This window comes from Chiloscyllium plagiosum, chromosome 19, assembly GCF_004010195.1.
Source record: "Chiloscyllium plagiosum isolate BGI_BamShark_2017 chromosome 19, ASM401019v2, whole genome shotgun sequence".
NCBI classification, from domain to species: Eukaryota; Metazoa; Chordata; class Chondrichthyes; order Orectolobiformes; family Hemiscylliidae; genus Chiloscyllium; species Chiloscyllium plagiosum.
Window position 1 is genome coordinate 29,289,375 of NC_057728.1, and position 14,405 is coordinate 29,303,779.

A 14,405-nucleotide genomic window follows, 5' to 3' on the forward strand; every position below is an offset into this window, starting at 1 on the left:
CAGACCATTGAACTGATACATGAGGATAAACTTGCTAAATATTTAGGTTTTGAGGGTGAGAAGCTTTTTTTAACTGTTTTTTTTAAAAGGAATTATAAAACAGAAATGTGCTATAAAGTCATGCCAAATAATTCTCATGTAAATTATTGCACTCTTACAATTCTTACAAAACCTGCTCAATATTTCCCAACAGGTATAACTTCTAAGTTCTGGTATTAATCTTCTGCAGATTTGTGTGTCTAAATATCCTTTTCATAATATGGAGACTAGAACTATCACTCCAATTTGCTGCTTTTCCACTGTCTCTCAAGATATGAGCCTTTAATGGCATTAGTAATCTGTATCACTACTTCTGGGTGATATGTTTAACTGTACAACTAGATTGCTTTCTTCCTTGATTCCATCGATAAACTAGTTTTCCTATGGGTAAGTATGAGGCCTCCTTATTCTTGTTTTCAAAATATACTACTTTTTTTTAAGCTGGGTTGAGTTTTATTTGTCAATCACACACACATTCTACAACTATATCAACAGCCTCCAGCAACTTTGTTGTTTTCATTAAAAAGCTCTTGATGCCATCCACAAATTGAAATTGTACTCCCAATTCCAGTTTACACGAACAAAGAACAATAACTCTTGGATCAATCATTATGGAACACCATTACCACTTTTTGCCAGTCTAAGCAACTACACCATGCTTTCTAGTTTGTAGGCAGCTTCTAAGCCATGCTCCATATCCTAACTCCATATGTTCTGTAGGAGAAAATTACTGCAGATGCTGGAAACTGTACAGAGAACAACAAATGTTGGAGATCACAGTGGGTCAGACAGCATCCATGGAGACACAGCAAGCAAATGTTTTGAGTCTAGATGACTATTTGTCAGACCTGAAGTGAAGGGGACAGCATTTATGCTAATAGTTGGGGGTGGGGGGAGTGTGCATGTGGGGGTAGTCAATGTAGGGTACTGGTGGAGAAAAGATGATAATAGTTCAGATTAAGTGATCTGAATGTGAGAATGGCAGAACAATGGTGCATCTCCTGCCAGACTTGAAGGACAGACATTGAAGCAGGAAGCTCTCAGACAAAACTCACAACTGCTTTTGCCATTTTGCCATCCTTCCCACCAGTTGACAACGGTTTTGGAAAATTCTAGCCATGAATTAAAATCCCACAGCAGCGGAGGAGAATTAAAATTTAATTAATTAAACAAAAAGTCTGAAATGAAATTAGTCTCAAAGAGTATGACTTTAAACTACAGATCATAAAACTATTTTCCGGGACATTAATATGCCATCTCTACCAAGTCTAGCCTACATGTGACTGTAGACCCAACTGACTCTTGACTCTCTTCTGAAATAGTCTAACAAGCTACTTTGTTGTACCAAACCACTACAGAAGATAAATAAAAATGAAACAGAATAGACTGAAAGGCATTGACCAAAGCAGCGGGACACAACAAAGAGGCATTAGTCTAGTCTTGTTCATTTTGGGGGCGGCACGGTGGCTCAGTGGTTAGCACTGCTGCCTCTCAGTGTCAGGGGCCCGGGTTCGATTCCAGCCTTGGGTGACTGTCTGTGTGGAGTTTGTACATTCTCCCAGTGTTTGCGTGCGTTTCCTTCGGGTGCTCAGGTTTCCTCCCACAGTCCAAAGTAGTGTAGGTCAGGTGAATTGGCCATGATAAATTTCCCATAGTGTTAGGTACATTAGTCAGAGGGAAATGGGTCTGGACGGGTTACTTTTCGGAGGGTCGGTGTGGACTTGTTGGGTCAAAGGGCCTCTTCCCATATTTTATGGAATCTAATCTTAACATCAGGGACCTTTGCCAAAAATTAGAAGATCCATCACAGTTATTAGTCGAGTAACAAATTACAAAGTATAATTCAGTGTGTATGAATGTCAATGGTCTTGGCTCATCTGTTAGAATCTCTGGTTAGCTCCAGTCTCAATACCTGGGCAGACCACAAGTGGCAGCTCAGAGGTGTAGAGTTGTAAGGGAGCAGCACTTTAAGTCCTCTTTGACTGAGCCCACTAAGTCAAACATAAGCATTGAAAATTCCATGCCCCTTTAAGTGGTGATGAGTATGCTGAACACTACTTGAAAAAGGGACAGAGTACCAAGCATAGACTTAAGAATCCATCATCAGAAATAGCTTAATAGCACCACTACTGATCAAGCTTCTCAAGTACTGAAGGACATATCTGCCAAACTGAGTCTGCAGCAGACATTGAAAAAGTAAGCATGAGGCAGAAACCAATTTATCTTTAACCTAATCAATCTACTTATTGCAGATGCACCTCATCACAGTATTTGTAGTAGGGAACTCTTGTTTACAATTTCTGCACCATGTAGGAACTTCAGAACATGTCTTATGTCTTGGATGGGACCATGAATGTATCAAGTGCCCCCAGCTGGAGTTCAAACTCAGGATTTCAGAGTTTGAATTGCAGTTACGATCATGTTGGAAATTCAGTGATGATGAGAGTTTCCTGGATCTAACATTCCAGGAGATGGTCAGCCTCCAAGCTGTACAGGTTCAGCATAGTAGATGGGTGGCTATCCAGCAGAGCAGAAAGTGCAGTGGTACTTGAGGCAGGTGTCACACTCAAACTGGTACTTAGTACTGTATTGGATACTGCTGAGAGTGACAACACCTTGAAGAAACGTAGTTCAGTCCAAGGTACTAATGGCCAAGATAACAGACCAGGGAAAATAGCAAAGACTAGAAATGCATAGGTTAGAACATTCCATATTAAAGGTGGGCAAGTAGTCATTTGTTCCCACTCTCAGTCCCACATAGTGTGTTCTGTTCATGGTAATCCTTGAATGAACTTCCCTCCAACTTAAGGTTGAAAGTGGAATGCTAACTGATAATCACTAGGCAAAATCCTGAAACTCCATCCCAATCAGCAGTGAGCATAATTATATAAGAAAGGCTGCAGCTCTTCAAGAATGATGCTTACCATCACCTTCAAAGGCAGGTAGGGATGCAAAAAAATGTTGACCCGGTCAATGGTACTGGATCCAATGCCAAAATTCCAAAAAGATATAATAAGAAATTGAGGATTTTCTGACCTGCTTAGCTCCACAGAGCTTTAAGTTATTGAATCATCAATAAGTATTTCAAATACTTTAAACTTATTTTTATTTATTTTGATTTGAGCTAATTCTTTATATTCTGTTCAAAGCAATAGTAATACAGATCTTTTTTGCAACTGAACTTATTCAAGCTATGCTTGCCCAAATGATTATAACCATAGATGAAATTATGAAATTATTATTTTAAATACAACGCACCACCCCGAAAGGTTTACAGCTGCTGCCATCTTTGATTATTATTTTCAGTTCTGAGAAAAGTGAAAACATTAAAGCAAATTTACAAATCCTTTATCATGTCCTAATTTAAATGCATATTTTACATTATTACTTGATTGAAGTCTTTTTTTGAGGTTTTATTTTAAGTTTTTTGATATCAAGAGTTCTCCACTGACTGGGAAGGGCTCAGGATTCTCTCCAGAACAGACTTTCTGAAGGCTTGGATGGGGATGGTGATTTGAAATGGTCATGCTGACCACCTTTCTTCATCTCTCTGGCACCCAACACTGTTGTTGCTAACAGAAGTAGAAAAAAGGAACTAATCTTCAAGTTCACTTATCATAAGATCTTGTAGTAGACCAAATTACACATTTATCCACTAAGCTGCAAAGAGCTTTAGGCAATGAATTACAGGTAATAACAATTAGAAACTTGTAAATAGTCTATCTCAGAGTGTTTTTAGTCTACCTTCAACAATAAAAACGAACTCTCTTTCCTAACAGTAGTAGAGCAATACATTCATGTACAAAATGTGATATATTAACCTCAGTGCACTATGTTATCTAATGGATATGTAATGCAATTACGAGCCAAAAATGATTTTATAAAACACTTTTACTATGACTGCATACAATGTTTCAGATTCCTAAAACACACAAAATAATGATTTGCTTACACTCAACTACTACCAGAAAATATGAAGCTAATGGATAAAATTGTGTTTGTTCTTTCTTTTCAAATGTGACTTGATGGGAATTACAGGGGAACTTGAACTAATTTTAAAAATTGAAACTTTAAAACTTAGTATGCAGTTAACATATACAATCAGGACTGATATTCTAGTGCAATACTGAAATGGAGGACCCATTTTTTAGTTAACGCATTAAAAAACACGAGTTGGCACAGCTACCTGCTCAGGGAACTGTAACCGATTCCATCGTACAATTCAAAGAGTAGAGTTATTTTGGTATCCTGTGCAATAATACAAGTCTTCAACCACAAACTCCACCAAAACTACAGATTAATCAGATGTCCATTCAATGACCATTAACATTCTGCATGCAATAAGCAGCATGTGTGTCAACACACCAACAGGAACTATTTCAAAAGTAATGAATGAAATAAAATGGTAGGTACATCTTTATTTATCTCACCTTTAATTTAGCAGAATTATATTTCACATGCTGAAAGGTAGAATGAAATACATTGAAATAAACATAGTTTTCATGTTTTCAGAATATCTCAAAACATTGCAGACTAAGTAAATATTTTTGAAATCATGATGTGGAGGTGATGGTATTAGACTGGGAGACAAAGTCAAAAATCACATGACATCAGTTTATTTGAAACCACATGCTTTTGGAACCTGCTTCTTCCTCAGGTAGCATGATTTTTGACTTTTTAAATCAAGTAATTGCTTTCTGTAGGTAAAACTTGGCTGCTAAATTGTACATAACAATAGAAGTTAATATCTTCACTGAAAGAGGGAGAGTGATAAGGATATTTAGCAGGAGAGTTCTCTCATTCTCGAGCAGCACCTTGGTATATTTTATTTCTGCCTCAGCAGGCAGACAAGGCATTGGTTTAATATCTCATCTGGAAGTTTGCATCACCAACAATAATGCATTTCCCAAGTACTACTACAGTGTCATAGATTCAGGGCTTAAATCCAGGATAGAGGCTTGATTTCATGGCCTGCTGAAGTGAGATTGCTACAACTAAGACAAGCTGACAACTTAAAACTAACATTAATGGTTAGAAGAAGAATTAGACGAGTTAGAAGAATTAGGAAAGATGACTAGAGGATGAAGATGGGGAGAGAGGATACAAAGCGGAGGTTCACGTTAGCAAGAATTGTGAAAGGTTTAGATAACTGTAGCACTGAAAGGAACAAAGGAAACGGTGAATCAAATGAGGTCAGAGTCAGATGAATGGAAAATGCTGCTGTACAGGAGTTCAAAAGTAAAGAAGGGCAAGACCAAAGAATTTGTTAATGACAATGACAATTGTAAATTCAGTGAATTAGGAATATGAAACCATTTCAAAATCCTGAAACTCCTTTGCTAACAACACTGCTGGTTTACCTACATGCACCGTGTGGTTTACAGCAGGACATGAAGTCATTCATCACCACTTCAAAAACAATTAGGCTTGGGCCATATATGCTGGCCCAGCCAGAAATGCCCACATCTTTCAAAAAGTTAACCATTTAAAATCCAAGGTTATATTTCTCCCACATTGCCAAGTTAGAACAACATCAGTATAGACTGCTGGTTCCTCAAATGCTCTCCTTGACTTTCCACAAGTTGTGACACTGCAGTTGACTTCCAGGTTTGGAAGAGGTTGCTGTGTTATTGGTGAAGGTGGTGGGATCATCTCCAGTTTAAATTGCTATTCCTATTCAATTACACCTAGCACCACACATTTGGAAACTGGGGAGGCAGGCAGAGGATTGAGATGCAAGGAGACAATATCAGCATTGGATGAGATATTCTTCACTGTCAAGTAGCTTACTGCTGCTGTTTTGGTTTACATGTGAATTCAATATAACTGGGTGGGGTGACTTGTACAATAAATTATTCTACATATGCATTCTAATCTATCACTGTATTGAACTTGGAATAATGTAGCTTTGCAGAGGTTGTGTAACTGAAATTTCTGGAGCCTGAATTATAATTCTTTGTCCTTAATATTCATTTGTATAATAGTGCTTCTTTCAGTGAGATAATTCAGATTATACCTCAGAGTTTGGAAACACCACTTGACAATATGGTTTTGCCAGAAGTGATGCAACATCATTTGGTCCGGTCAGAAGAGGCTAAACCTTTAGCCCCCTGATGGAGCCCAGTTATCACATAAGGCAAGACCATGTAACATCATCATTTAAAATGAATTAACTGAATTTATCCATGGCAACCACAGCAGCAGAAACTTTGCCATTGTTTTTACTCCTGATTCCTATCCAGTGCTCTTTGTTGCAAAATGAACATCCATACTGGATAATGTCAAATTTGACCTAGACTATAACCAGCAAACAGTAACAGTCAAGGTGCAAACATAAGAAATGGCCATTTGGATAAGGTGTTATGAGAATATCTATAATCCATGAAAGCATAGACATTTCTAAGCATCCTGTTCAGACAGTTAAGACACACATCTGGAGCAGGTGGGAATCGAACTCCTGGCCCAGGATGCAAGGACTGCACCACAAGGGCCTCTTTTGTTTGAATCCCTGTCCCCAACATATTAAACTGGATTACCAGGCCAGTAGTGTCACACCCCTACACCACCCCTCCATGGAAGCATATACCAATATAAGTCATCTCTTTTTGCAGAAGCAGGGATAACTAGGAAAATAATACAACGCTCAAGCCAAATGATTCCATTTAAAATTGAATAATGCGTACCTGTTATCAAATTCTGTGACATTTTGAATTTGCTTTCTGTATTGCTCAAGCAAAACCCATTCTGAGCAGTTCACCATTTTTCTCTGTTGCATTCTGTGGAAATAATGAAACCGGACACCTCCCACAGGTGTGAAACAAATGTAACAATTAGGCAAATAAGTGGCATTCTTCACAAGCCAGTCAACACTCAATAAGGCATATTCATGGAGATGTAAACCAGCACCTGAAGAAACAAAACCAGTAGCATTTTAATAAAGTTCATGGTCTAAAACACCATTAAAATAGTCAAATTGCAGATCTGATATTTATAGATAATACAAAGACAACAATGTTTACTTCATAATTAACCGATTCGACTGAAGACTTTCATGGCTGTCAATACATATCTTCCAGATCCAGTTCGGTTGAAATTTAATTCACAAAGATGTTGAGGAAATGGTGAGAAAATGCTAATACAGCCTACCCCACTGTGATTACTTCTTCTGCTGGGTAACATTAAGCATCTTGATACTTGGAAGAAATCCCAACACTGAATCACCTAATCTTCTTGATATAGTGAAATGATGTTGTACTCTGCAATTTTTATTTCAAAATGGGAGAATCCCAAAAGTGACAATAAGTTTTTAAGACAATCCCAACCAACAATGGATAAATAAAACTACTCAAGGCAAGCTTCCAACTTCAGGAACATACGTTGAGTGAAAATACAATCGAGTGGTGATAGTGCAAAGTGCAATCAAATATTTTGGCTATACAGATGGTGCTTTATGTTACCAAAAATGAGATTGTCACAAACTTTTTTTCATCCAAAACAGATTAGTAAAGTAAGCAATGAGACAAGTGCACCACCAATTCAGTGATCATACAGAAACAATGATACCCTTGAAGTATCAAGGACTTTGAAGTCTGCAAGCTGGATGCAACCACAAAGTTCCACAACTTGAGAACAAGGTCATTCTTCAAACTTGAATTGAGAAACTATTTCAAAAACTCTGACATGTTTTATTTATTCATGTGGTTTGTGTACAAAATGACAGCTTTACAAGTTGCATCACTGTTTCAGTAACTTAATTGCCAGATGCTGAATATAGACAGACTTTAGAATCATCAAAGACAATAAAGATCTATATTTAAATATCTCTCTCAGTATGATAGAACTGTACAAAGCAGGAAATAGATCCTTCATCTGCACTGAGTCAGCTAGTTTGGTTGGTGGATCACACAAGAAACCCTGAATGTCACTTGGCTCAAGAAAGAAAGATTCAGTCAGCATTCTCATTTCAATCGCAATCTTTATCCAGGAAATGCTGCTTTAAATAGGACTTGTTCAGTCATTAACTGGTCTTTAATATTATCCTGCCTACGTCAAATGATCCACTACTTGGACAAATTACTTGAACAGAAAAAAAATACAGTCAGAACACTTCAGGAATCATAGACTAGTAACAGATTAATACTTTCTGGAATAGGAGGAAAGAAATAAATTCAAACAAAAAATTATTTTAATTGTCCAAGGATTTTGATATTTGCTAAGTTGACAGGATATGAGAATAGGTGATATGGTGCATTTGTCTCTCTCAACATTAACTGTCTAACCTAACAACATTGTCACCTGACTCCCTCATTTCCCCATCTCCTCATTTATACAATTTTGTCTATTCCAAGTTTGCATTTTAAAGTTTTCAGAAAAACTTATGGAATCTGCTTCAACAATTGATTATGTGAAGAATCTTCAGTGAGCCATCCGTGTCAAGATTATTTTTTTGAAACCTGTTTAATTCTTTGCAATTTTAAATATTGCACTTTCTCATCAGAAATAATCTGCAATTATGCACCTCATCATAATATTCAAAAGGAGAACAAATGCTTTCCACAGTCTTCCTGTAACGCTGGTCTAAAACTCAAAGCACCAACTGTACCGAACATCTTGTTTAAGTTCAATATTGCAGTCTTAGTTTTTATCTTATTCCCAAAGATACAAAAATAAGGAATCTGTTTATCTTTTATAAACTTTGAATTATGATTTGCACTGGAGATTCATTTTGTAAACAAATTCACATCCTCTGACAGACTGGAGTTACTCTATATACTGCTGGGCAATTAAGAAGTGCTTATTTTATTTCATACCTGAGATATGTACACACACATGCATCAAATATTGCATGGTCACATTACCCATTACTGATACTGACTCCATTTCTTTTAAAATTGCTGATTCACAGCAGATCCCAGTTCATCAGTCATAGCAACCCTACAGTAAATGACCAGATAATAGTCTGCAATTCCCTGAAGCTATTTGACATCAAAGCTGAATCCAGTCACCATCCTTGCTCAACATTCATATATGCCAGGAGTTAAGAGATAGCAATTCAGAGGACAAGTATTTGTTTTTCTCTTTAAAAAAACACTGCTAACCAGCGAATATTGACATCAATGTCTGTCTTGGATGAGGATAGCTAACTGCAGATCAGGAATTTAACCTGGGCATCCATCCTCCATCTACTTAATCTGATATATAAATACAGTGGCTAATATGCAAGCCATTTCAGCACTTACTTGTTTTGTTTTGTGGATTCTTTCCTGCCCAAGAAGGTCCTCATGTGAAGCAAGAATCAGTACTGATGGGTGTAAGTGGCAGTCAGGACAGAAATGAATGAATACTAGAATACTGTCGCCAGACAAAAATTTGGATTACAATGCACTCAGCTTTTACTCGCAATACTCGCAGTTATCAAGACCCTGGCCCCTCACAGAGGCCTGGTTTACATCAATACTCAAAAGGAACTCATGCTTTTGGCATTTTAAAAAGTGAAAATTGGGCAGCTGCATGATAATTACCACCCTTATTTATCAATATAAACTGGATAAATCTTAGGCTGATATGAACACTGAATGCAATGATATCATATCCGAAAGGGCATCACAGCGATCACAGGTAAGTATAAACAGAAGACCAATTCTACAGAACAGTGATCATTTATCTGATTGGGAACAGGCTGCTTTCATTAAATTTGTTCATTTATAGAGGACACCATACTTAACAGGGTGTTCCAAGAGAGTAAAACATTGAGTAATTATAGACAGTCCAATAAATTATTTTAGCACCTTACCATACTTCTCAACGACTTGGAGGTGCCAAAGTTGGATTGGGGTGGACAAAGTTAAAAATCACACACCAGGTTATGGTCCAACAGGTTTATTTGGAAACACTAGCTTTTAGAGCACCGCTCATTTATCAGGTGGTTGCAGTGCTCCGAAAGCTAGTGCTTTCTCCTCGCACCTACAGTGCACGTGGATGAACACTAGCATTCTGAAGCTGCCCTGTTTGATCAAGGATATTTCCATAAGTTGCCGGAGAAGGAGTTGATAGCACTGCGGTTCTCCAACAGGGACCTGGAGGCCCTGCTCAAGGGGTTGGGTCAAAAGAGTCTTCTTCCCAGTGAACTGGTAGAGAAGACCACAACTATACCAGACGCTCAGTGCTGTCTCCACAATGCAGAGGAAAGGCAAGAGGATCTATCACCTTTCTCCACTGTGCTAGGTTAAATGCCACTCTATCTTAAATCATAGAATCCCCAGTGTGGAAGCAGGCCATTTGATCCATCGAGTCCACACTAACCCTCTGAAAATCATCCCACCCAGATACATCTCCCTACCCAATTCCTGTAACCTTGCATTTCCCACAGCTTATCCACCCCAACCTACACATCCCTGGATAATATGGGGCAATTTAGCATGGCCAATCCACCTAAATTGCACAACTTTTGGACTGTGGGAGGAAATCCACGCATAGATAAAATGTGCAAACTCCACATAGACAGTCACCAGAGGGTGGAACTGAATGCAATCCCTGGCGCTGTGGAGCAGCAGCACTAACCACTGAGTCAACTGTTACAATGCACTCAATCACTCTCTGCTACTGCACCCACTTCCCAACAAGACTCACACTTTACTGCTCTCACTGTTGTCTGTAACATCTTCCCTCGCCTAGTTTCAAACTTCACTAACCTTGCAAGCCCTCTCTGCAGCCTATTCACTTATCAGGGCACCCCACCACTGTTCATCTTACTGCACCAGGACTAACAATCTAGGTGAACCTTTCTCAACCAATTTCGCCCCGAGCCTTTTACTACAATCAGTGGTAACTGAACCAGCTGCTTCTCATAACAGACCAGACCAGAAGTAATAGAATCAGAGACATAAAGTAATATAGCACAGAAACAGACCCATCAATCCAACTTGTACTCTTAATCTGTAAAGATCCTCCGGTATAGGTTCTCAGTCTAGCCGAGGTCTTGCACAAATTTAAAGGTTGGGAGTCCAGAGCGAATTTTGTCAAAGATTGATTCTGCAATCACAAACAACTGCGCTGGTATTAAGCTCCATTAGAACCAGGTGACCATTTGACTTGACGTTTATTTTGATTGGTTCTGATTTGGATGCGGCTAAGCAATTTGACTGCTCCAAACCCAGGTGTAAATGGACTTTCTAGGGCATGGATAACGGCCTATGAGTTCCTTTACTCCATTTATGTCTAGAGTGATTCTTTTGCTGTCTCAAGTCCACTTACCAGCAGCAACTACAGTGGGTTAAGTATCCTGAAGAAAATTCAGGATTTGAATTTGTTTTGGGGCTTTGTTGTGGGCTGATGTTGAATCCTTCTGTTCAAAATCTATCTTTTATTTTCCAATATTCATTCATGGGATGAGGGCATTGCTGACCAGGCAGCATTTATTGCCCGTGCCTAAATGTTCAGAGGGCAGTTAAGAGTCAACCAAATTATTGTGGGTCTGGAGTCACACATAGGCCAGATCAGGTAAGGATGGCAGTTTCCTTCCCTAAAGGACATTAGTGAACCCGATGGGTTTTTCTGATAATTGACAATGGATTAATGGTCACCATTAGACTCCTAATTCCAGATATTTATGTGGAATTTAAATTCCACCATCTGCCATCAGATATTATTTGGGTCTTTGGGTTGACACTCCAGCAATAATACCACTAGGCCAACGCCTCCTGAGTGAGGCTATGCAATTGCCTTTGCAAAGTAGTGTTCCCCAAGCTCAGACTGGCAAAGGTGTTCACCTCCATCAGAATACTTTGCAACTCATACGCTCCACTTGCCAGATGGTAAAGCCAATTACAGTACCTGTTTGAAGTCGAGTTGGGCTTCAGCGAGAAGGTGCTTTTGCATGGTTACATCATTAATCCCACATGCCAAACAGTCTCTCAGCATCTCATTAATGGTTCAACCAAAGTCACATGCCCCTGTCAGTTCTCTTAACCTAATCAAGCATCCAATTACAGATTCCCCTGGTTCTTGTCTTGCAGAGGAAAACCAATAGCATCTCAGAATTAGACGAGGTTTGGCATCTTAATATTGCTTAACTAAATCTGTTAACTCTTGAAAGGTTTTCATATCTGGTGCCTCAGGGAAAGCTAGGCTCCTAATAACTGAAAAAGCTGCAGGTCCACAAGCTGTCAGGAGAATTACTCATGGCTTTTAAGCTGCCCCAATGTCATTTGCCTGGCAAAACAAAAATTCTTTCCACATACTGTGCCCAGTCTTCGAAGGGCGGATCGAACAAATCAAGCTTCCAAATGACAGCATAATACCAGAAATGCTTACCTCCACTCAAAGAGGACTGTTGCAATGAATGTTTTCAGGAGTGTGCTTTTCTCTCATCACCACTGGAATAATTCCAGAGGCCGGTATCCCATCACCAAGTCACCCTTTATTTGCATGTGCACTTGACACTGATTCAGCTTCCTCAGAGTCTTAGAAAGTCTTGACACTCCCATTTATGTCTGTGAGACAGGGCTCCATGATTGGACAAGATTAACAACCACAATCAGGGAACTCATATTCTATGAGGTCCACCTGGCTGATCTCTTACACTTACTACAATAACCCTGTGGTGCCAGCATTAAGGGAGTTCATCCACATGCACAGGAAGAAACGAAGTGGCAGATAGGATGCAATGGCTTTCATTGCCCAGATGCTGCTGCAGCACAATGAGTCTGGCCACTTGCATGGATAGGTTGGGGACTGCCATGGAGATTTCGAGAAAGGCCTTACCATACTTCTCAAGTGATTCTGCCTCAAATCTCAAAGCCCAGATTGCCTTGACTCCTATGAGATTCTTGTCCCTGCTTCTGGAAGAAGTGCTGCTATTACGAGTCAGCTATTACGAGGGGGCATAGCTTTAAATTAAGGGGTGGTAGGTATAGGACAGATGTTAGGGGTAGATTCTTTACTCAGCGAGTTGTGAGTTCATGGAATGCCCTGCCAGTAGCAGTGGTGGACTCTCCCTCTTTATGGGCATTTAAACGGGCATTGGATAGGCATATGGAGGATAGTGGGCTAGTGTAGGTTAGGTGGGCTTGGATCGGCGCAACATCGAGGGCCAAAGGGCCTGTACTGCGCTTTATTTTTCTATGTTCTATGTAGAATCCTAGGTTTAAAATAGCAATCCCTAATTCTGGATTCTCCCATAATAGGAAACATTCTCTCCACGATGATGATATTCTGTTTGATTCAAGTCACTACTTACTCTTGAACTGGTCCTCACTTTGAACAACTTCTCTTTCCAATCCTCCCACTTCCTCCAAACCAAAGGAGTAGCCATGGGCACCTGCATGGGCCCCAGCTATGCCTGCCTCTTCGTCGGATATGTGGAACAGTCCATCTTCCCCAGCTACACTGGCACTACCCCCCACCTTTTCCTCCACTACATCGATGACTGTATCGACGCTACCTCATGCTCCCACAAGGAGGCCGAACAGTTCATCCACTTTATTAACACCTTCCACCCAGACCTCAAATTTACCTGGACCATCTTAGACTCCTCCCTCCCCTTCCTAGACTTCTCCATTTCTATCATGGACGACCAACTCAACAAGGACGTTTATTATAAACCGACTGACTCCCACAGCTGCCCAGATTACACCTCCTCCCACCCTGCGCGCTGTAAAAACGCCATTCCATATTCCCAATTCCTTCGCCTCCGCCGCATCTGCTCCCAGGAGGACCAGTTCCAATACCGAACAACACAGATGGCCTCCTTCTTCAAAGACCGCAATTTCCCCTCAGACGTAGTTGACAACGCTCTCCACCGCATCTCCTCCACTTCCCGCTCCTCCGCCTTCGAACCCCGCCCCTCCAATCGCCACCAGGACAGAACCCACTGGTCCTCACCTACCACCCCACCAACTCCAGATACATCGTATCATCCTTCGTCATTTCTGCCACCTCCAAACAGACCCCACCACCAAGGATATATTCCTCCTCACCACTATCAGCGTTCCGAAAAGACCACTCCCTCCGCGAATCCCTCTTCAGCTCCACACTCCCCACTAACCAAACCTCCACTCCCGGCACCTTCCCCTGCAACCGCAAGAAATGCAAAACTTGCGCCTACACCTCCCCCCACTTTAACTCCCCCTCCCACTCTGCCAAGGACATGCAGGTCCTTGGCCTCCTCCATCGCCAGACCATGGCAACATGACGGCTGGGGGAAGAGCGCGTCATCTTCCGCTTAGGATCCCTCCAACCACAAGGGATGAATGCAGATGTCTCCACCTTCCTCATTTCCCCTCCCCCCACCTTGTCTCAGTCCCAACCCTCGGACTCAGCACCGCCTTCTTGACCTGCAATCTTCTTCCCGACCTCTCCGCCCCCAA

At 40.4% G+C, this 14,405-nt stretch overlaps 1 protein-coding gene across 1 annotated transcript in view; it reads right to left on the reverse strand.

The window, feature by feature from the left end:
- ada2a (adenosine deaminase 2a) overlaps positions 1-14,405 on the reverse strand; it is a 55,624-nt gene that overhangs the window by 34,808 nt on the left and 6,411 nt on the right. The window contains exon 2 of the mRNA XM_043709440.1: positions 6,723-6,945. Coding sequence (XP_043565375.1) covers positions 6,723-6,945 — 223 coding nt within the window. The remainder of the gene's footprint in view (positions 1-6,722; positions 6,946-14,405) is intronic.